At 30.5% G+C, this 25149-nt stretch overlaps 1 protein-coding gene across 1 annotated transcript; it reads left to right on the forward strand.

Moving 5' to 3' along the window:
- The first annotated feature begins 17263 nt into the window (after window positions 1-17263).
- LOC111297157 (glycosyltransferase-like protein) lies at window positions 17264-24820 on the forward strand. Its single transcript, XM_022891785.2, has 11 exons — window positions 17264-17782; window positions 19384-19533; window positions 19643-19695; window positions 20146-20254; window positions 20369-20503; window positions 20657-20701; window positions 20888-21075; window positions 21958-22099; window positions 22968-23014; window positions 23922-24009; window positions 24153-24820. Exons 1-11 carry the CDS (start codon window positions 17417-17419, stop codon window positions 24426-24428), a joined length of 1599 nt encoding a protein of 532 aa, XP_022747520.1. The 5' UTR covers window positions 17264-17416; the 3' UTR covers window positions 24429-24820.
- The last annotated feature ends 329 nt before the right edge of the window (window positions 24821-25149 follow it).

Genomic DNA, 25149 nt, shown 5'->3' on the forward strand with positions numbered 1-25149 from the left:
CAAATGAAGCAAAGAAAAGATAACATTTTCATCAATCAAGCCAAATATATCCAAAACTTGCTTAAAAGGTTTAGAATGGGGAACTCAAAGCATATTCAACTCATATGATCACTTCAACAAAGTTTGACAAGGATGAAGGAGATAAATGTGTTAATTCTAAACTATATAGGTCTATGATAGGTTTATTACTTTACCTTACCGCAAGTAGACCTGACATAATGTTTAATATGTACTTATGTGCTAGATTTCAATCATCTCTTAGACACTTACTTGCCATTAAATGCATATTTAAGATACCTAAATGACACCCCTACTCTAAGTTTATGGTATCTAAAAAGATCATCCTTTGTTTTGAATGCTTATTCTAATATGGATTTTGGTAGTTATAAAGTAGATAGAAAAATCACTTTCGGTACATATCAATTATTTAGGAATATGCTTGTATTATGGTTTTTCAAAAAACAAAATAGTGTTGCTCATTTCATAACCGAAGCTAAATATGTAACCGTCGATAGTTGTCATGCTTAAGTATTGTGGATTAAACAATAATTGAAGGATATGAGAATGACTATAGATCACATTCCAATTAAATGTGATAATGCTAGTGCCATAAATCTAATAAAAAAATCATATTTGACATTCTAGAAGCAATATTGAAATAAGACATCACTTTATTAGAGATCATGTTCAAAAAGGTAATATTGTACTTGAATATGTTGATATCTTGTATCAGTTAGTTGATATTTTCTCCAAGCTTCATGATTGAGATAGATTTTACACAATTAAAGGTAAAAAAAGCTTAATGAATGCTCCGTAAATGCATATATGATGATTTTCTTTATTGTTGTTTGTATACTTGTGACTTGAACAAATTTGCCCATGCTTCAATATACTCATTAGCTTGTTCAAATGATGATAGAATGTAAATCATTTGATTTGATCCTTCAAGAGTTAAACTATACACTATTCATTGAATATTTATGAGTGCAACGTTAAAAGTTCAATCCATAAGTATATGATGGAGTCATGCATTGTGGTCATGTTTGTGTGGTCATTTGAAACTTATTGGAAGTGGTCATATTGCATAAACAATGTCTAAACAAATTTTCATGACTCAAGTAAACATAAATGAATACATTTGCATATCTTTCGTAAATTTGCTCAAAAATTATTTCTATTCAATTTTTTTGTCATTTTAGTCAACAACATTGTTAAAAATGATGTTTTTATATTTTATTTCTTTAGATTAGTTAAAAACATCAAACATATGAATTTTGGATCAAAAAGTTTTGTCACAATATTGTTTTAGTGCATAAAAAAAATCGATTGATCTATTCTTTTACCCAATCGATTAGGTTTCTTTACAAAAACTCATTAAAAAAAAAACCCAATATTGATCGATCCCATATAAGACCCGATCGATCCATTTTTGCGGCCAGCTTAGTTATGGGACTTTAAAACATAGAAAAATCGTATTTGCTTCTTTCTCATCTCACATGATGTCTCCCTCTTTTCTTTTTCCTAAAGTATTCCTTTTAAAACCCTAACATTTCATCTCACAAATTCTTTCAAACTTATCATCCCTTACTCAAATTTCTTGAAAATTTCTTCTCCCTTTGATTCATAACATTTTCATTACTTAAATCCCTTCAAAATACCATAAAAATCCATCACCCACTATTCTCTTTCTAAAAACTGATCCCCCTTTGTGCCACCACCCAAATCTCTTCTTTCACATATTAATTTAGCTCTCTTCAACATCTATTATTTATTATCACTCACATTTATCACTTTTCTCATCAATTTCACTAAAATCTACATCTACCTCCTCAAATGAATTCTTCAAGCTCCTCTTATGGTACTAAAAACTAAACTACCCATAGCTTTATATCCAAACATAGGAACCCTCGTAGAAATGCTTCTAGCACACCCTCAAAACCCTCTTTTAACCAAAATTTATAAAACCCTATTAATAAATATCGTTATAAGGCATATTTTGCTCGTCGAGACATCAAGCAGAAAGGATAATTACTCTTGACTTTCTACGCTAATTGAATTCCCATATAATAGTGCTATTAAGAAATTTGGATAGATTGATTATTTGAGCATGGAAGAAAGTGTATTTGAGAACTTACTTAAGGTATTTTATAGTAATGCTACTTGTATTGAGATTGATGGTCATGAAAATAAAAAAGAAGAATTGACATATCTTTACTAAATTATGATTTTGATCAAAATATTGAAAAAAAATCAATTGAGAAATGTGTTAAAAATAAAAAAGAATTGAATAAAAATAATGTCAAAAGAAAAATCATCAAAGTAAAATAAACAAAATCACAGAAGAAATATAAATCTTAATATAGTGTTTGGTATGAAATGATCACTAAAAAAAAAAAAAAACCATAATGATTTACGCATGGTGATTAGATAACCTTATTCGATAACCATTTAGTGATTCTATATGGTAGTGATCTTGAATCATCGAGAGTGATTAAATCACTACCTTAAAAGGATGATCTAATTCCCCTTTAAAAGGGTAAAAAACTTTTATCACCGAAGTGAATTAATATATAAAATTAACAATAGTCTATATTACCCATTTAATATATGAATTAAAAAGCTTACTTCTTCTCAAAATTAATTATAATTATTTTAAATTTTTTATAATTTCAAACTAATATTTATTGTAAAAAGTTTAAAAATAATTTGTGTCATTTCTTTTCATTTTTTAATTTATAGATGATATTTTTTTAGTTTAATATATTAGTTTTATTTTTAATTTCAATTTTGTTACATAATTTATACTATAAAAAGTAGTCTACCTATCAATAAATATATTCTTTAATTTAATATTTTATTATATTTTATTATAAAATAAATAAATATTACTAATATTTTATAAATTATTATTTTTAAATAACATTGAAATTATTAACTTGTATAACTATTATAATACATTTGGTTATTTTGGTACTTTCAAATAAAATAATATTTGATTTTTAGTAATATCAAATATAGTGATCTTTAATTACTAAGCATTAACAATTCTTAACCAAACAAACTGATTTCATATCACAAGTGATAAGATAATCTTGATGATTAAATTACCATGATAATTTTGAAAATAATAACAAGTGCTACCTAAAGGAAAATTAAATACTGAAAAAAAGGAAATAGTACATATTATTAATATGCTTAAAATGATATGTGTTTTTTAAATATAAAAATAACCTAATAATATGGTATTTAAAAAAAAAGATAAAAGAGATACGTGTGATTTTAAATTTATAGAGGATATTTTTTGTTTTTAATTAATTTTTTGCACATTTATAGTGAAAAAAAATCAATAATTTAATTTGTTTTTAAATTTAGCATTATTTTAATTAAAAATTAATTACTTGGTTAATAAATGTTTTGTCATATATTATTATCTTTTTATTTATGTGATGTCGATCTAATCGATACCAAAGTTTCAATTCAGCATCTATATAAAGAATTTTTTTTCAATTATTTTATTCTTAATTATTTTCTTAACAAATTTTATAGATAATCACCATTGTTCTATATACATATAGGAGATATGAAACATTGAAAAAAATATTATTATAATGCAAATAAAAAATAATTATTAGTATTATATGTTGTTATGGACCTATGTTCTTATTTAACTTATTAAACAAATCTTTTTATAACAATTTACTTAAATTTATACACTAAAAAATAATTTAAAGCGAACGTTGGTTATATATTTACTATACATGACAAAATTATAACAATACACGTATTTAATGTATGCATTTAGTTTTATTGAGAATGAAAAATATTGAAAACATATATTACAAATCTAATAATAAGAACGCAATATCTAAATATATCCACAATTTACATAATAATAATAATAATAATAATAATAATAATAATAATAATAATAATAATAATTAAATAAATGAAGTTTAAAACTTCAAAATTGTTTTACAACTTACATCGTTTGAATGCAAGATAAGGAATATGTACATGTTTTACATAAAAAAATGCTAGGTTAATTGTAAATGAGATTTTAATTTTTAATTTTTTCATTGGAATGATCTTAATAACCTTATCACATTTAAATGAGAATAAAAATGTTTAGTTTTGAATTTATACTTATTTTAAAATAACAAAATATTAAGGTTAAATTTTTTAATTTAATACTTGCTTTTTAATTGATAAATCTATTTGCACTAAATAAATAATCATGTTTTGTTTGCAAAATTGTGTTAAATTGCTTTAAACTCAGAAAGAGAAATTTTTTAAGTAGATTTTTTAATGAAAAATGATTTGAGACTAAGGCTTCATTTGTTTCGCGAAAAATGATTTTTGCATTTTTAGATGTTTGTTTGGTAGATAACTGACTAGTCAATAGAAAATGACTTACTAATTAATAAAAAATTAGGTTTTTTTTTTTTTAAATTATCTTATGGATTTAAAAAGGGAAGACATTTTTTGAAAAAGAGTTGTTTATGAGTAAAACTATTTATCAATACTTTTGAGCATAATTTTTCTTATAAATAAATTATACTAATAAATAATATATTAATAAATATTATTATAAATAAATATTATAATAATAAATTATATATTATTAAATAATATAACAAATATTATTAATTTAATTAATAATATTATAATAATATATTAATAAATAATATATTGTTAATAAATAATACATTGTTAATATAATATACTAATAAATAATATACTATTAATATAATATATTAATAAATATTATTAAAAAATAATATATTAATATATTAATAAGTAATATAAAGAATAATAAATAATTTTATTTTAAGTATTTTTTATATTAACATAACATTTTAATATTAAATATTATTATTAAAATATAATTTTTTAATATTAATAATTTTAATAATAAATAATTTCAATATATTTTAATAATAAATAATTTTTAATATTTTAATAGTTATATTAATATTATTTGAAAAAAACAGATTTTTTAGAAAATAACCAAACAATGAAAAATATTTTTCATTAATTCATTTAAAGAACAGAAAATCTCTTTCAATTCAAAAAATTTAAATATTTTTTAGAAATAATTTTTTTGAAGTCATTTTTTGCAAAACAAACGGAACATAAAATAAACCTTCCTCCATTAAAGTTAAATTCTATACAAAATTAAGAAAAAGGAATTGATCCTTTTTTAGGATAGGATCGATTCTTCATGAACAGAAAGCAAGAATTTTATTTAAAATTCAAAAGCAATCGATCTATTTAAAAGATGATTGATTGCTTTTTCTTACAAAAAGGTCTCGAATTTAAAATTAGCAAAAATGGATCAATCCATTATGAGAATGTATCAATATGCTTTTATTATAAAAAGATCTAGGATTTAAAATTGACAAAAATGGATCGATCAATTTTTTAAACTAGATCAATCCATTGGTAAAAAGATTCAATCAGTTATTTTTCCAAAAACTCAGTTTGGGGGAAAGGGCAAAACCGATTGATCCTCTTCAAGAATGCATCGATTGATTTGGTTTTGACAATTTTAAATGGTTATATTTTTTTTTCTGTTTTCAAGAGCATTAAATGCATTAAATGAAGACAACGGCTTTTTTTTTTTTTTTATCATTTCTACCTAAATAAAGAAGTCTCACACCATATTATGAAGGATTAAGAGCTAAAAGAATTTATTACTACCCATTCTTCATCTTCTTCAAACATTTAAAAGGTAATTAATGTGTTTAAAAATATAATTTCCTACTCGATTTTTTAAGTTTGCAAAACACTTGTGTCTAGCTTTGAGATTGTAAGCTTGAGGAGGAATATAACCCTTGAGTGGTTTTCTAAGAAACTTAGGAAACCCAACAAAAGGTTCATTAATTGATTGTATTAATAGCTTTAGAAGGGCTGGTTGTAACATTCAACATATAATAGATTGAGCTTTTCGGCAAGTGAGGTTAAAAGAGAGGACATAGGTGTTTTGTTGAAAGATCAAACCTCTATAATTCTTGGTGTTTGATTCTCTATCCTTGTTCTTTTATCTTTTCAAGTTATTTATTTGTGCATTTATAACGTCTTTATTTGCTTATAAATCTATATTTGTGATTATTATTAGATTAAGTAATCAAATTGACAAAATTTCTAATTAACCAATTCACCTCCTATTAGTTTATTTAATACTTTGAGCTAACAAAGATTATAAATTATTTAGCATAAAAAGATTTGGATAAATCTAATTTTTTAAGATTTAAAATATTTTTAAAATTTAAATAATAAGGTTCTTTGTCAAACAACTATAATTAAAGGATTATCTATGTGTCAATAATATAGATTGTCCATATAAGATTACAAGTCACTAAATCTTATCAGGTAATCATATATCCTATAATGTAATATATGATATGATATGATATATGATGTGGTCAATTGAAAAATTAAACAAGATTGAATTTTATTAACCTATTAAGATGTCATTCTCTAAGCTGAGATGCTGGCACCAATTGCTTTGGAACTTGAAGAAGCAAGGAGAATCAAGTAAGGAAAGAAGATACGTGATCATCATCTATGGAATGACCCATCTAAATCCAATGAAATTTTTGTCAACTTGGTTGATAGTGTCAAAGTGGCTGATCCTCTCAAAGATCTAAAATTCTAGCGTTTAAATGATTTCTATATGAAAATTCCTCAGTTCACTTTATAAAAATATCATATAAGGTTTTGAGTTTGTTAGTATATAATAGAGTCTCTCTTGGCATCTTTTTTTTTTTTTTATACAAACGAAATTGCATTGGAGATAGAAAAATTGTCATAATGTTTAAGTCCGATAACCTACTAATTAAACACAAAAACTATGGAGACGCCTCCAATCTTTTTAATCTAAGTGTGATTTGACAACTATGTGAATATATTCTTTTTAAGATTATTCTAAGTGTAAACTAAAGGTCCCTAAAAAAAATAAGTTCTAGGCTATATCAACAAAATTAAGTTCGAGAGTTGATTATGTGTAGAGAAGATTTTAGCATCTTATTATACTCAAAATTGTTACCAAATTAGTTACATGTTACCTTATCCAAACCTTATCAAAGATGATTTTTTATCATGTAAAAATCAAGGAAAATCATGCCAATATCATACAAATATATATATATATATAAACATCATGCAACAATCATACCAAAATATTATGCAAATATTTAATAAATCATGCTAATAAATAATAGTAATCAAGCAAATAATAAATATGCAAATATTAAATAATCATGTAAATATATTAATAATCAGACAAATAATAAATATATTAATAATCATGCAAATATTAAATATATTAATAATTATACAATTAAATACATACAAAAATAAATACCTTGCAAATATGTATCATAATTATTCATGCAAAGAAATAAAAGCCATGCAAAAATGTCATAATAAAAATATGCCAAAATGAAGAATTTTTTTCTTTTCCTTTTTCAAATTAAATTAATATAAAGAAAATAAATAAAAGAAGGATTAAAAAATAGAAAAAATAGTAAATAAAATTAAATAAAAAACTTGCAATAGCCAACAAACAGGTCGAGTCTAGATTCGTAGATCCTGGATGGGTTTCCAAAAATGACATTATTTCACACCATTATAAAAGCCAAAAACTTTTTTTTGTCAGATATCCTCTGTTGCTTCTCTCTTTAAGTCAAAATTCTCTTTTTCTCTCTAGAATCCACTGGAAAACTCGAAAAGACCAACCAATAATTCCAGATTCTAAGATTAGAAAATTCAACAGATCATTGTGAAATTCAAGTTTTCCCAAAAACAACCCAAAACCTAGAAACTGGCCACCGTGAAATCTCTCAAACCGTTGTGTACCTCATCGAAAAACTTGAGTCTTCATAAAAAAAAACTTAAGCAGAAACCCAAAAATTTAAATCAAATTAAAAAAAATCCCAAAAATTCAACACTAAAGGATAATCACCACTATCCAAAATACCCTTAATAAATGATATTCCAAGTATAGAGAAAGGTTAAAATATGGAGCCTTAAATTCTGATTTTCATTTTTTAGTGTAAAAGCAAAGTATTCCATGCATTTTAAAACATTATTATTACTTAGGAGCAAGAAGAATGGAAAAGCTTGAGAAATTTCATCTTGAATGGGGAAAAAAAGTTAAATATGCGACAGGTAATAACAATGACACTCCTGAAATGAGAACTTAACTTTCAAGAAATTCAAGGCCAATGGTTGACTTCTGTTTCTCACAATTTAATTAAAAGGTAGCTTCACAGTGCTCAAACATGTGGAAAAGAGAGGAACCAAAAGCATAGCCAATATGTTGTCTCTAGCCATTAATATGGCCTATGGGTCAAATTTTATGAGCTGCTGCCCATGAAGGGTTTTAGGCCTTTTATGTAGCCAATGTCAAGCATGCACTTATACGTCAGTATGCTTATGGAAATGTTCGAGCATCATGCCACTATCTTAAAGTGTACAACTAATACTATATATATGTAATTTATTCTTGATTTTCCTTTTCTTCCTCCTTTCTCAAAATTTAATTTTACATTTAAAAAAAAAAACAAAGTTTATTTCCATTAATACATAAAAGAAACTTCTCAAGTTTGTTCTTTGACTTGATTTTTCTTTTTCTTTTTTTTTTTTTTACAAAAATGAAGGTCATAGCTTCGAAAATAGAAAGAGAGATTATAAGTATTCCTTTTTGAATCTCAAATTTAACATATGTCACTTTTGTAATTGCATAAATTAATTGAATTAAGTTTCGAATTTTTATTAATTTGATATTATTGAACTTCAAAATAATCCCATTTTTCTTTGCCATTTAAAAAAATATATTAAGATGTCTCAACAATAAGAGAAAGCCTTAGAACTTTTAGGTCTCATATTCAAATCCCATATGAAGAGTGGGATTCATCCAATTATATATTGGTTTAGTAATTAGTTGTTGGTCCGACTTGTTTATCGATTTCATCTTCTTCTTAACGTTGATTTCATACATATATATATATATATATATATATATATTAAAAAAAGAGGGTTCCATTTATTAATTTATAGTTTTTTCTTTTTTTTTTGGTATAATTAGTGTTTGACATAATGGTGGTTCATTTAATGGGGCTATCCTCAACATGGTTGGAGACAAGTGGTTTGTTTGGCAAATGATTGAAAGATTGATTTTCAAAAGAAGAGCACGGTACACTAATCAGAGAAGATAAGGTTTGAACCAATTAGACTATATTTGTCTTTAAATTCAAGGAAATGAAAATGATAAGCATTTCAGTAAGTGGGATAACAAAGATCAGATTCGGGGTGGTTCCTATTCATTCAGATAATGGTGATGGTATATACCACTTAAAAAAAGATTGATCCACTTTGGTTTTATGAGCAGGGAAGCCAATATTTGATGTTTCCAGTTAGGTTTCTTTGTTTTCACAAATTATTTCAATTCAATTTCTTCTGCATTTATCCACACTCTTGGATCTATTTATCTATATATATACATATATATCTATATTAAATGAATTACATCCAAGTATTATCCCAATTTCATGTATTTATATTTTGTTAAAAATTTTATATATCTCATATTTTTGGATAACCTGTTTTTTTCACCTGATGGTTTTCTTTTATTTGTTACTCTCTTCATCCAAATTTGTTTGATTGGTATTAATTGTCATAGAGTTTAAAAAAAAAATGACTTTAATGTATTTAATATTAAAATTAAATTTTTTATAAAATTAAAATTTCATAATTTTTAATATCAAAAAATAATAAATTATAAAAAATAATTTTAAATATAAAAAATAGGAATTTTAATTATTCAAAAAAATATAATTTTAGAATACCGAAAAAAAAAGAAGATGAATATAAAAAATGGACAGAGAGAATATTATTTTTTTTTAACATAAAAATCAACATTACATTTCTTTTTACAGATAATGAGTATGGTTCATTTTTAATGGACGTGTCAATCTTAAGTTGGATACGTGAAGTATGCCTATGCTTATGTTTCTTTTTTATTAGTTAAAACAAAAAAATAATTAATTAAAAAATTATATAAGATAAAGTTCCTTGTAATCTATTAATACGAGTAAATTGCACTACATATCTTTGATTTTTGCGTTTTTTATTTTTATCAAAAACTTTTAAAACTCAATTTTTATCTGATCTTTTTAAAATATTTTAAATTCATTTATTTTGTCAATTATTTTTAAATACAATAAAATTTGCCGAATGTTCTGTTGCGCCTGAAGCAATAATCACAACAATACAGAAGCAATAAACAACAATCAATAATCAAATGCGCAGAAAAATAAAGCACACCAAGATTTACGTGGAAAATCCTCCAGTGTAGAGGGAAAAAACCACGGGCCACCAGAAAAATCTTCACTATCAAATAATAGTTATACAAAGTTCTTCTCTAGCTAAAACTAGAGCTAATCAACAACTAGAGAAACAATTGGAGAAATCTCACCAAATAAGTGACTCAACAAATACACTCTGGATTTGTTCCTAGAGAGCTTCAAACCCGATCTTCACCGTTCAGAATGTCAAACTCTGAATCATAAACCTCCTGACAAGGTTCCAACTCAATCGGACCACGGATCGACTTCCGTTCAACCAACTCTCCCTTCTCCTTTTTCTCTCTCTACTTTTCCTGGCTTTTCTTCTTTCTCTGCTTGGTTTTCGACACACACACTTTAAACAACCCCACCTCTTTTTTATTAAGTAGCTAGGGCTCTGTGTAAAATAAAAGATCAAGGCCCATGGCCTTTACTTGGTCCAAAACCACTTACATGGGACTGGACCCCATTTTCCTAACAATCTCCCCCTCCAGTCCCATTAGAAGGAGATTCATCACCATAGCAATTTCATTTGGAACTTACCTTGGCCAGGGAACTCATTCCGGCCAAGTTACTACAAAGCTCAAGCTTTTCCCTGGGAAGTATCTTAGTCAACATATCTGCCACATTTTTATCAGTATGGACTTTCTTCAATAGCATCTGCTGTTCTTCAATCACTGAACGTAACCAATGATATCTAACATCAATGTGCTTTGTTCTAGCATGGTACATGGTATTCTTACTCAAATCTAAAGCACTCTGGCTATCACAAAATACCACATACTCTTTCTGATTCAACCCTAATTCAAGAAGAAAACGTTTCATCCAAAGCATTTCTTTACATGCTTCAGTTGCTGCAATATACTCAGCCTCTGTAGTTGACAAAGCAACACACTTCTGCAACTTAGACTGCCAAGATACAGCTCCTCCTGCAAAAGTAAACAAATACCCTGAAGTAGATTTCCTACCATCAAGATCGCCTGCCATGTCAGCATCAGTAAACCCTTCTAGAACTGGTTGTGAAACTCCATAAGTCAAGCACATTTTTGAGGTACCCCTCAAATATCTAAAAATCCATTTCACTGCTTCCCAGTGAACCTTCCCTGGATTAGAAAGAAATCTGCTCACTACACCAACTGCATGAGCAATGTCAGGCCTTGTACAAACCATAAGATACATTAAAGAACCGACTGCAGAAGAATAAGGAATACTAGACATAGCTAGTTGCTCTTCCTTAGACACTGGACAAGATTTCTTACTTAGGTGAAAATGGTTGGCAAGTGAACTGCTAACTGATTTAGCATGTTGCATGTTGAATCTACCAAGCACTCGTTCAACATACTTTTCCTGTGACAACCACAGCTTTCCAGCTCTCCTATCTCGGATAATGTCCATACCAAGAATCTGCTTTGCTGGACCTAAATCCTTCATATCAAAGGACTTAGACAATTGTTCTTTCAACCTGCAAACCATACTAGCATCTTGTCCTACAATCAACATATCATCAACATATAATAATAGGATAATGAAGTTACCATTAGGGAATTGTTTAATATACACACAAGAATCTGCTGCTGTTTTTTTATAGCTATGACTCATCATAAAAGAATCAAACTTCTTGTACCACTGTCGCGGAGCTTGTTTCAAGCCATACAAGCTTTTCTTCAATTTGCAAACTAAGTGCTCTTTCCCTTTCACTTCAAAACCCTCAGGCTGATTCATATAAATGTCCTCCTGCAAATCACCATGCAAAAATGCAGTTTTAACATCAAGTTGCTCAAGCTCAAGATTCAAACTAGCTGCCAATCCCAGTACCACTCGAATAGAACTCATTTTTACAACTGGAGCAAAAATCTCATCAAAATCGATGCCTGATTTCTGAGAAAAACCTTTTACTACCAATCGAGCTTTGTACCTCACTAGTTTGTCACCATCCTTTTTCAACTTGAACACCCATTTATTCTTTAATGGCCTCTTCCCTGTTGGAAGTTTAACAAGATCATAAGTACCATTCTTTCGTAATGACTCCATCTCTTCTTTCATTGCTTTTAACCAGTGCTCTCTATCCGGAGTAGCCTGCACATCTTGAAAGCTTTCTGGCTCCCCTTCACTGGTAACTAAAATAAAATCTGAACTTGAATACCTGGTAGATGGCCTGCGCTCTCTAGTAGATCTTCTGGGCTGAGACTCTACATCACTTGATGCTGAAGGTAGCTCCCCCTGCTCAACACTCTCAGGTAGAGAGGATTGCTCCCCCTGCTCAAAACTAATAGCATCTGGTTCATCACCAACTGTAGCTGGCTCATCCATATCCCCAAGTTCTGTTTCTGGCTCATTTTCACCATCTGTGGCTCTTTCCTGTGAAATCCCTGTCGGTGTTGAAACATCACACTCAACAGTAACTCGTGTAGTCTTCTCATTTTTTTCAAGATCTGCTATGGTTTCTTTTTCATGAAAGATCACATCTCTGCTTCTGACTGTCTTTCTCTTTACTGGATCCCATACCCTGTAGCCAAATTCCTCATCACCATATCCTACAAACACACACTGTGTAGCTTTACTGTCAAGCTTTGATCTCTGCTCTTTCGGCACATGCATGAATGCTTTACACCCAAAAATTTTCAAGTGAGAGTATGAAGCATCTTTTCCTGTCCACACTCTTTCTGGAATGTCAAAGCCCAAAGGAACTGATGGTGACCTGTTAAGTAAATAACAAGCTGTGTTGACTGCTTCACCCCAGAATGGCTTTGGTAATTTTGCCATCCTCAACATACATCTGACTTTTTCCACAATGGTGCGATTCATTCTTTCAGCTATACCATTATGCTGCGGTGTTCCAGGTTCTGTCCTCTCATGCCTGATCCCATGCTTTGAGCAATACTCTTCAAAGCTTTTAGATGTGTATTCCCCACCATTATCAGTTCGAATACACTTCAAGGGTAACCCTGTCATCCTTTCAACCATGGCATGAAATTTTTGAAAATACTGCAGTACCTGACTTTTATATTTCAACATATACACCCAAATCTTACGTGAAGCATCATCAATAAAAGTAACAAAATATCTGCTACCACCTAATGACTCAACCTCAATGGGACCACATACGTCAGAATAAATTAATTCCAATCTATTTTCTTTTCTCTGAGAACTTTTACGAAAAGAAACTCTATGATGCTTACCAAACAAACAATAATCACATGAATCGAGAGACATACCTTTGGTCAAGGGAATGAGAGAGTGCCTTGCCAAAACCTGTAACCCTTTTTCACTCATGTGTGCCAGCCTCCTGTGCCACAAGTTTGCTGAAACATCATTTTCAACGGTATTTACCTGGTTACCGTTCAATTGCATCCATGTCTTATACATTGTGCAGCATAATTTTCCCCTTGCAACTACCATAGATCCTTTGAGAAGCTTCCACTGTCCATTCTTTTGTCGGCTTTCATATCCCTCCTTATCAAGGACATTAATAGCAAGCAAGTTCATTCTCATATCTGGAATGTGTCTGACATCTCTCAAAGTCAACATGCAGCCTGTACTAGTTTGTACAACAATATCACCAATCCCAACAATCTGTGACACACTCTTGTTTCCCATCTTGGTACAACCAAAGTCTCCTGCTTTGTAAGTTGTAAACAACTCTCTCTTAGGAACACAATGATATGCCGCTCCTGTGTCAACTATCCACTCAATGCCGAGATCACTAACATGATTACAATCACCATGTGTACAAATCAAAGTAACTGAATCACTATCTGAATTCACTGCTGCAACATTGCCATCATCTGAACTCTTGCCTTTCTCATCTTTTCGCTCTTGCTTTAAGATTCTACAGTTTCGTTTTATATGACCCGCCTTACCACAATGGAAACACTTCACTTTACCTCTAGACTTGGATCTATGTTTAGACTTACCACGGCCTTTTGAGTCCTGACCTCTGTCGATGTTTCTACCCCTGTTCTCTGTGACCAAAGCTTGATTCCCAGGGTCTACATCTTTTCGCCTCGCTTCTTCATTAAGCATACTGTCCTTTACCATCTCCAATGTCACCTTATAATCAGGAGCTGAATTAAGAACAGTCACAACTAGAGTATTCCAGCTGTCTGGCAATGAACCCAAAAGAAATAATGCCTTCATTTCATCATCCATCTTAAGTTCCATAGTAGTCATCCGATTAAATATATCTTGAAAATCACTCAAGTGCTCTGTAACAGATCGTCCATCCCTGTACTGTAAAGTTGCAATCTTTTTAACAAGCATAACTTTATTCATACCTGTTTTTCTCTCATACAATGCTGCCAATTTTTCCCAAACAATGTGAGCATCTGACTCCTGCGCTACATGATGGAACACGCTGATATCAACCCATTTTCTGATTGTAGCCAGCGTCTTTCTACCTAGCTTCTTCCAGCTTTCATCTTTCATATCTACTGGTTTAGCCGAATCACCCAATACTGGCTCATACAACTCTTTACAGTATAGATGATCCTCCATCATAGGCTTCCAAATTGAATAATTCGATGCTGTCAATTTTATCATGGAACCTGTATCACCCTCCATGATCTCAAACAGAATTTACTTCTATCCTGGGTTGCTTCTGTATCGATGTCTCAAAATAACCCTCGCTCTGATACCACTTGTTGCGCCTGAAGCAATAATCACAACAATACAGAAGCAATAAACAACAATCAATAATCAAATGCGCAGAAAAATAAAGCACACCAAGATTTACGTGGAAAATCCTCCAGTGTAGAGGGAAAAAACCACGGGCCATCAGAAAAATCTTCACTATCAAATAATAGTTATACAAAGTTCTTCTCTAGCTAAAACTAGAGCTAATCAACAACTAGAGAAACAATTGGAGAAATCTCACCAAATAAGTGACTCAACAAATACACCCTGGATTTGTTCCTAGAGAGCTTCAAACCCGATCTTCACCGTTCAGAATGTCAAACTCTGAATCATAAACCTCCTGACAAGGTTCCAACTCAATCGGACCACGGATCGACTTCCGTTCAACCAACTCTCCTTTCTCCTTTTTCTCTCTCTGCTTTTCCTGGCTTTTCTTCTTTCTCTGCTTGGTTTTCGACACACACACTTTAAACAACCCCACCTCTTTTTTATTAAGTAGCTAGGGCTCTGTGTAAAATAAAAGATCAAGGCCCATGGCCTTTACTTGGTCCAAAACCACTTACATGGGACTGGACCCCATTTTCCTAACATGTTCATCTGCTAAAAAAAAAAACAAAGAGCCCGGTCGATTTTTTTTTTTATTGAAATTTAGGTCACGTTGATATTCACATTGCATGATGTGGCATACATCTTTAATGAAAAACTTATTGTTAATTTTTTAATTTTACTTGGAGAGTTTAAAAACTTAATAAGAAATCATCCGCATTCTAGTGGACTGACTGCTGTCTTTAAGAAATTCTTTTTTTAATAAGTTCTTAATTTTTTTTTCTTTATTAATTATTTTGAGCATTTAATTTAGCTATAAATACTTGCTTTCTTTTTTTGTTACAAAACTGAACTGAAACCCTCATTCTTTCAAATTTTCGTTTTCTTTTTTAAATCTGTATCTAAATTTTGAATTTCCCATACACTAATATGAATAGTTCTACAATGTTAACACATTCATTATTTTCATTTTAAAATATAATTTTTAGTTATGCTTAAGATCAATTCTTTTCTTTGTCTACATGCACTGAATTTTTTTTCTCTTTTCCATAATTTCACTAAGAAAAAATTAAGTGATTACATTTAGAGATATTCGTAGGTCAAATCAGATTCGAATCGAATTTATGTTTGATATTAATAATTTATATGCTTATCTAAATTTAGTCTGACTTTATATTTTAAGTCTCAAATTTTTCTAAGGTCCAATCCAAATTGAAAAAAATAAATTTAAAACCAACTCGTTAAGCTTAATTTGTATAATAAAATTTTTTAAATAAAATAATTATTTTTTTAAAAAATAAATTATTAAAATAAAAATTCACATATATATTTATATAATTATAATATTTTAACTATATATTTTGTTTGAGCTAGACTAGATCTAGGTTTTAATTTTTTTTTTAAGATTCGATCTAAAATTTAAATGAATCTAAAAATTATATTTAAATTCATTTAATGTATTTTAATTTTTTATTCAAATTCTCTTAAATTTTGATCAAATCTTTAAATGAGGATGAATAACCTAATCTTTAAATAGGTTTAATCACATCCCTAATAGTATAATTATTTAAAAAAAAAAAAACTACACCAATAATCTTTTACATCTACTCAATAAAATTTAACAATACAGCAATGCGCCAGTGATAAATTGGTTAATCGTTGATTTAAGTCGCTGTCATCATATATACGGAAAACTAATTAGAAAGAAAAAAAAAAAAAAAAAAAAAAGAGAAATGAATTTGCTTTACAAAGAAAGAAGATAATTGAAGGAAAGTAACAAAATAACAATGTTGTTTCAGTTTTGCATACTAAACATGGCCCCAAAAATATCTTCTTAAGTTGGTAATTTATTTACTAGCTATTTAAATTTTCAAATTCTTTCGCTGAAGTCTTGTTTTGGTGGTAACTAGTATGTAATAAGTCCTCCAGACTGTTTATTGCGAAATTTATTATAAAATGTATGAATTTGATTTAATTTTAAATTAATTAATTTAAATTTATTGGTTCTAAATTTATTTGTTCAACTCTTCGTTCAAGTTAGGTTATATAATTGGAGATTTAATTTACTATCAAAGTAACTTTTACTTGGACATATATAATCTCATAAAACTTTTTATTAAAATTAAATTTAAAAATAAAACAAGATAAAAAATCTGGCGTACAAAAAAAAAACCAAAAACAAAAAAACAAAAGAAGCGGAAGGTGGAGATGGCAATTACAACGCCAAAGGATAAAACGGCTCTCCCTACCGTAGTGTCATTTTCTTTGCAAACTTCTCTTCAGTTTCAATTCTTGTAGCCGTTTCACTCTCTCCAACCTATATATTCATATGCATTTTCATTTCCATATATGCTTCAATCTCTGCATCTCATCACCACTCTCTCATTCTCATGGCGGGTCTCTACTCTTCTTCAAGACCCACTTCCTCCTTCTCTTCTTCTTCTTCTTCCTCTGCTTCCCTTCCTTCTTCTCAGCAGGCCTTTACTTCTCGTCTTCTCTTGCTCTTGACTCTCCTCCCATTAACCCTCGCCTTCTTTGCTTTTATCCTCCAATGGCGTGGCGGTCTCACCGACCCCGTCACTCGTTGGTCTCCTGACCCTTTCCAGTTCCCTGGCATGGACAACCCCGGTTCAAACTCTCGCTCGGATCGGCGGTCTGCTTCGGACTGCGTCGATCTTTTGGGTCAGAGCCGGTTCCCGGCTTTTCCTTATTTTAAGGATTGGAAGTTCGATTTCGAGTCCGATCTTAGGCCTAAGGTTGGTTGGATTTTCGAATCTTGATGGTGATTCTCCCTTTTTAGAGTTGATGGAAATCTATATTCTTATTCTATGATGCTTTTGCTTTTCTCAGTTCTATTATTGAAAAAAACAAAAAGCATTGATCGTAGTTTCCTTTTTTCCCCCAGAAGAAATTGAATTGGATGGTTTTGATTAGGAATGACTGTAAAATGAAGAGACTTAATGCACTTAATGAATCTGAATCATTGTGAAATTTAGGTCCTAATTTAGCCTGGAAATAGACTACGCAATTTTCTAAACTAAATATATACTTTTTCTAGAATAATAAACCATTAAACTAAAAATAGGCATGGATGAAATCAGATGTGGATGAGTTTCAACTGCTAAATAGCTTCATAGTCGTGGACATGTTGTCCAGATGATTTAGAGGAGGGAGGGGAAACAGGGAGAACATTCAGATCAGAGAGAAAAAATTCCTAGGGAAATGGGAAGAAATAGAAGAACTGAGAAGGAAAGATCAATTTCAGAAACTTATATATCAATAATTAAAAAAATAAATAATTCACCATAATCAAAGGTTACCAGAAACTTGAAAGACGGTAAAGTAATTGAAGGATACATCCGTAAACCCAAATGTAAATAGTAAACACAAATAGCAAGTATAAACCTTGATGGCCCTGATACATGAGCATAACACTAATTAATATGATAACCTAAATGATCTAAAATGTAGTAAATGTATATACAAATTCCAATAAGTTCATAAAATTTAACAAATTAGTAAAATAAAATAGAAATTAGTTTAATTGATCAAGTAGTTTCTTTGATCCTGCATCCCTAGGTGTACCTTTTGGAAATATTTTCTTGTGCTATGTAGCTTATTGAAGATTCTAGTGAGAAAGTTTCTGTTTGCACATTGAAGATGATAGTCCCTTTGGCTTTTACTACAAAAATGTTATTTTTGCATGAACTTTGAAATTGAAAGTTGTTAATATGCATGTTTAGGTATTGTTGTATATTACAAAAGGTTTGGGTGGATATCAAATCTGTTTACAATAACAAATTTTTTATGCCATGTTGTACATGAACATCATTTGAAACATAGCAACATAAATATTTTTAAAGATGCAAGGATATGTTTAAACTTCCCACCGAAGTTCCATCAAAACAGAAGGCTTTCATCACTGTATTCTGAAAATTGTCTACGCTTTTCAGGATGTAAGCTTAAGAAAATTGATAAGTGTATGGTTTTTCAAAATACAGGGGTATGTTTGTATTTTAAAGACAGTTTTATTTCTCCAGATGTTTTTTCTCAGTCAGTATCAAATGATTTTTTTTCTCAGAATTGACATATCAAATGATTCAATATTCAACTGTTTCATATGTTTGTTCATCAGAAAAGAGAAAGATCCTGCCAGATTCTTCCTTTTCACTCTTACTGATTGCTTCAACTCTAATTATCGCCTTTTCATATGTCAATTCTCTTTCTCTTTCTCTGCTCCAATTTTTTAAAGAAATATTTTTACTGTATGTTGACCATTATTATCACCCTTGTATATGTTTTGATGTATGGTGGATGCAATTTCTTACGTTCTTTTGGTGGTTTTGCTGCATGCCAGATATGTATTATTTCAAGTACTTCTGCAGGATTAGAGCAGACATTACCATGGATCTTTTATCACAAGGTTATTGGAGTTTCAACCTTTTTCCTTTTTGTTGAGGGGAAGGCTGCCTCTCCTAATGTATCTAAAGTCTTAGAATCGATTCCAGTGAGTACAAATCCTTTGTTTCTCCTTTTCATTTTTGGTACCTTGTTATTATGTTCTAGTGTTTATTCCACTTTGCTTCTGTTGCTCTCTACAAATGCATCTTTTGCAGGGTGTGAAAGTGATATACAGAACAAAAGAATTAGAGGAACAACAAGCTAAAAGGTTGGTACATGATTTGGTTGAATAGCTGATAACCAAAAGTATTTGTTTTCTTGTGGTCTTGTTCTAGAAGGCATTTTTTGAACTTTCTTCTTTTCTATACGATACTTAAATGGTTGTTGGAGAACTCAATGCTAGAGAGAAGGCCAGGTGGAGAGAGAGAGAGAGAGAGAGAGAATTTTGAAGGTTAAGAAGAAACCTACTTTCAGTCCTGGAATACTGATGGTTTGGTAGCAATGAAATCAAAGTCTCCAAAGTTTTGGACCAAAATACCATTCTGCTAAGCCCATAAAATCTGAATAAATTACACATGTTGTTGAGAGACATGAGCTCTGAATAAACAGTGCTATGTCCCAAGGTGTAAACTGGAGTAAAAGTTACCTGTTTTATGTCCATAGAGTCTGACTTGATATTCTTCTATTTCCTTCTCCAATTTCGTTTTGGTGCTTGTAGTCGGATTTGGAATGAGACTTGGTTGGCAAGCTTCTTCTACAAACCATGTAACTACGAGTTGTTTGTGAAGCAATCCCTTAACATGGAAATGTCTATTGTCATGGCAAGGGTATGTTATTACATTTTCATCTCTGGCATAATATATGTTATGTATAGTGTAAATGCATGTTGATGGTAAGGTATAACCCTTAGCCTTACTTTTCTTTTATTCATTCATTTACAGGATGCAGGCATGGATTGGATTATTCATCTTGACACCGATGAGCTTGTACATCCTGCGGGTGCTCGTGAGTACTCTTTGAGACAATTGCTGTCAGATGTGCCTGGAAATGTTGATATGGTTGTTTTCCCAAATTATGTGAGTAGAGCTGCGTCTATAAATTTAGATAAAGTTAATTGTATTTATTTTGATGATAAAGAGGTTTAGTTGGTGAAGTTGTTATTGCAGTCTTTATTTTGTTCTATCATTGTTGTCAACGCTGAAAATGATTAAAGCATATTAAATTTTCAGGAAAGTAGTGTCGAGCAGGATGATGTCAAGGAACCTTTCACTGAGGTATAATCTCCTCTATTTGTTTCTCATGCTTTACTTTAGCTAGGTTTATAAAAACATGACTAATATTAGTTTGATTGGAAGATTATTAGGTTTCCTGTCTCTCATGCCTGGAGAGACCCAATTTTTGTCAGGGTGTGATAATGTATGCATTCATTGTTTATGATTACATCTTCTATCTTGGCATAGGTCTCAATGTTCAAGAAGAACTATGATCATCTTCCCAAGGATGTGTATTTTGGCAACTATAAAGAGGCAACTCGTGGTAATCCAAACTACTTTCTGACCTATGGAAATGGGAAATCAGCTGCTCGTATTCAAGATCATCTTCGTCCTAATGGTGCACATAGATGGCATAACTACATGAAGACACCAAAGTATGGTATTTCTCCTATTCTATTGATTTTGTGTGAATAAATTGATGTAGTTAAATGTATTTTTATGTATATCTAGCATTAGGAAGTCTTCACTTTTTTTTCTGTGCCAATGTTATCAAGCTGCTTGGCTAGGCGCTACGGCACAGTGCAAACCTAGTAAAGCACCTTGGACTGCTTCAGGCAAGGCACCTGTGATCAAGTGTTAACTATTTGTGCCTAGGCACATTTTTTTAAGGACAAAAGCATAAAAAGGCACACTTAACTTAAGTGTCAGTTTGGTTTCTTTGGTTTTTAGTTTCTTTTTTCAGCCATTCTTTTAATTGCCAAAAGAAGATAATATTAGCTCTCTTTACAAAAATTAAACTTTGGGTACTAATCATAATATAGTCCATGCACAATATTTTGTTGAAGATTGAAGTGAAAAAGTATTGCGCCTTCTTTGATGATGACTTTTAGTTAATTACTATGATATATTTTCATCTTTGGAACACGTTAAACAATAAATAAAGCAAATTCTTTATGTTTTATTGACAAAATCATAAATTTCAAGCTTATTAAATGCAATGCAGAGAGTTTTCTTTGTTTTATATATACTATTAATTATCATTTAAAAATTAGTGCCTTATTTCACTTACGTGAGTGCTTTCTTTTCTTTTTTTTTATGGCACCTTATTTCACTCAGGTGATATATACGTGCTTTTGTATGATAAGTTGTTAATAGCTGTTTAACCTAGATGGTTTCTACTTTAATGAGGAGTTGTCTGTTATGTTCCTTTTTGTAACCTGTTTTTTAAAAAACATTTAATTCATGGTTGAAGAGCACAACTTTCATTTCTTATTCATTGGTATATGACTACCTTGATTTTGTGTAATATTTCATAGTGAGATCAAATTGGATGAGGCTGCTGTTCTGCATTATACATACCCGAAATTTTCTGATCTCACTTCAAGGCGTGATCGATGTGGCTGCAAGCCTACAAAGGAAGATGTTAAGAGATGTTTCATGTTAGAATTTGATAGAGCTGTGAGTTCCAATTGATGAACCATCATATTCCTTTTATCTGTTTTTAACTTGCATTGTAGTTTCTCTTGCCCTTGCACTTACTTGGGAGGTTTCCTACCCTTTTGAGTTTATTTTAATCTAATTTTAGATATGAGTTTGTCATTTTCCTGAATTTTTTTAGATAATAATGTGTTCTCTAAGATAAACAGCTTTATGGGCTTAGCGAAATTGGATTGTGGCTTACCTGTCCTTGGGTGCAGACTTGAGCGTTGCTTAAAATATTTTCAAGGCTAGTTGAGCAGGCGTATTGCTAGTTTATGTCAGGCTTTTTCTTGTATTTACTGACCTGCATGTATGTTGAACCTGATTGTATTTCTCTAGTAAGCTTAGATATTAATGTACTTATATAAAGCACATGTCAAAGAAAGGAACATTAAAATTTAAAGTGGAGGCATCTTTATAATTAATGGGTGGGCTTTCCTTGATGTCAGCTTGACCATTTTATGGGTATAAGTTATAGACATAATGCATGGTTTCTGACCTTTTATTTGCATTATAATCAAGTTTGGTGAGTTGGCCACTGCAAGGTAGTCATCAAGTGGTATTTAAGTTAATTTTGACATATGGGTGTGTTATAGAAAGTTCCATTTTTGTATTACATTTGACTATACTTGTAATTTTTGTACTTATTAGGGAGGGTGAGAGTTGGGGAGTTCTCTATGATGATTACATGTTTACTGATGCCTGTATTATTTTGATGAAGGGAGAGGGGTGGGGGGAACTGCTTTCTGGGGTACTCTATGTGGCAAATAGGTGATGGACTTTAAATGATGCTGCTAATATTTGGGATTAATCTGCTTACAGTTCTTTTATGTTTTATTTTATACAGGCATTCATAATTGCTTCAACTGCAACAGAGGAGGAAATGCTTCACTGGTAATGCTTATATTATCATATTAAATGTCCGCCATTTTCATGTTTTTCATTTCAAACATAAACCAAATAGAGCTTCTGATGTTGCATGTTATGAGAGAGGGTTTCTAGTTTTTAACTTTACAAGTTGCTTTATGAGGAGCTATTCTTAATGCAACTTCCAGATGGAAGGAATGGGTCTTGGAATACTGATTCGTTGAAATACTCATTTAATCTAAGATTTCTAGGTCATATTTGGTGCATAGGATGATAGATAGGATAGGATGATAATCATCCTATATTATGTTTGATTTGCATCTAAAGAAATAGATAGGATTACAAAGAGGATTATCATCCTCTTAGCATAGAATTATTCAATCCTTCCAAAGTAGAGAGGATTATTTTTAATCTATGGGATTGAATTTACATGTCCTATTATATTCTTAAAAATTACATCAATAATTTAAATTGAATAAACTTTGAGGAAAGATAATTTTGACCAATAAATAAAAATATCCTATCCTAATCCTTTCACACATCAAACATGAGATTGGTTGAAATTATTTAATCTAATGTTTTTTATAATATCATCTTTTCATATTTTATCATAATCTTGTACACCAAACATACCCTTAATGATATGTTTAGACTAAAAAGAGGTAACTCTTAGTTTCTACCCTAGTGATTTCTTGTAGGATTCTTTAATACATGAGTTTGTCTTTACATGTGTCAAATGCCTACACTTATTGGGCTTACTATAGTCAATTATCACTTTGCAAATTGTTAGACTGTCTAAGAATTGTTTATGATGATCTACTCCTTACTTTTCCAAGTCAACAAAAATGTTTCTCACCAATCAATTTGTTTTATGGTTGTGTGGCTCCAGAGTTTATATTTGTCTTCCTCAAACAATGTTGTTCTTTTGATTTAGGTACCGTGAACATGTGGTGTGGACTGATAAAGCATTGAACTTGAAACTGTTGAGGAAGGGCATCTTAACTCAGATTTATACTCCCATGGTGAGTAAAACTACTGTGCAGGTTTATCTCAAGCCTAACTTGTGGTTTTCTGCTGATCTTTGCTATGGATCATATTTTGGATGAAGCATGTGTGGTTAAAGTGTCAGGTTCCTGAAATCATTTACTTTGTCCTCTGTTCACAGGCTATAATCCAAGGACTTAGGGAATCTGGTGTTTTCAGTTCTGTAGTACAATCAGCAGAGACGACTCTCTCAAAGGACAAGTTCTTGTCGTCAGTTGAGAGTAGCAACTCTTCTAGAGTAGATAAACCTGGAAGAATTTCTTCCAGAAAGATTGGTGTCAAAGAATCTCAGGCAACTGCTAGAAGGATCTTGGAAATTACCAACAAATTTTCTTATGATTCAGCAATCCCACCACTTTCTCCTCCAGTACTGGATTATTTTCACATTGGAATATAATGACATTAAACTCACAGTGATTACTGCTGCCTCATCATTCCTGCAAAGAGTTCGAGATTTGAAATGAAGATGGTTGAATGAGACAAGTTGGTTTGCCGGTTCTGATGGGGCATTTCAGTGTTCGGTTTCCTGGGGCTATTCCCGATCATTACCCAAGCGCTGCTGTACATTTCAGGTTTAGATTTGTAGTAGATGATAGAGTGAGAGATGTAGAGCGGGATTCTGACTAAAGATTTTGATGAGTTTTGCTTTGCATGTTTGATATTTTTTGGATGCCTAGGCTAATCGCTGCCTGAGGCTGTATTATCAACTGGTTCATCATATTATTGAGTTGAGGGACATTGATCATGTCATTCTCCAATCAGTTTACAGAGATGCACATTGCTGTTCCATTCTTTTGCATTTACTTGAAATAATTGCATTCTTATTGCTTCCAATGAAAATATTAAGATTGCAGGCTAGCTATTCTTATTTGGTTAAATTCAGGTGAGCTGTGCTTAGGCATGTATCTCGCTTTCATATCGATAAAGTAGGCAAAGGTTAATCTAGATCCTATTTTTTGTATTTTTAATAGTAATTCATCCGTTGATGTACGTTTATTATGCAAATTTCTACTTTTTCTTGCTGGCTTCGACACACATAACACGTATATTTATAATTAATTTTTTATACATTTTGGTGAAACTTCACCGTATATATTTTTAAAATTTTTTATTTTTAA

The sequence above is a fragment of the Durio zibethinus genome, chromosome 12 (assembly GCF_047325235.1).
Source record: "Durio zibethinus cultivar Kanyao isolate XHJ-2024 chromosome 12, ASM4732523v1, whole genome shotgun sequence".
Classification (NCBI taxonomy): Eukaryota; Viridiplantae; Streptophyta; class Magnoliopsida; order Malvales; family Malvaceae; genus Durio; species Durio zibethinus.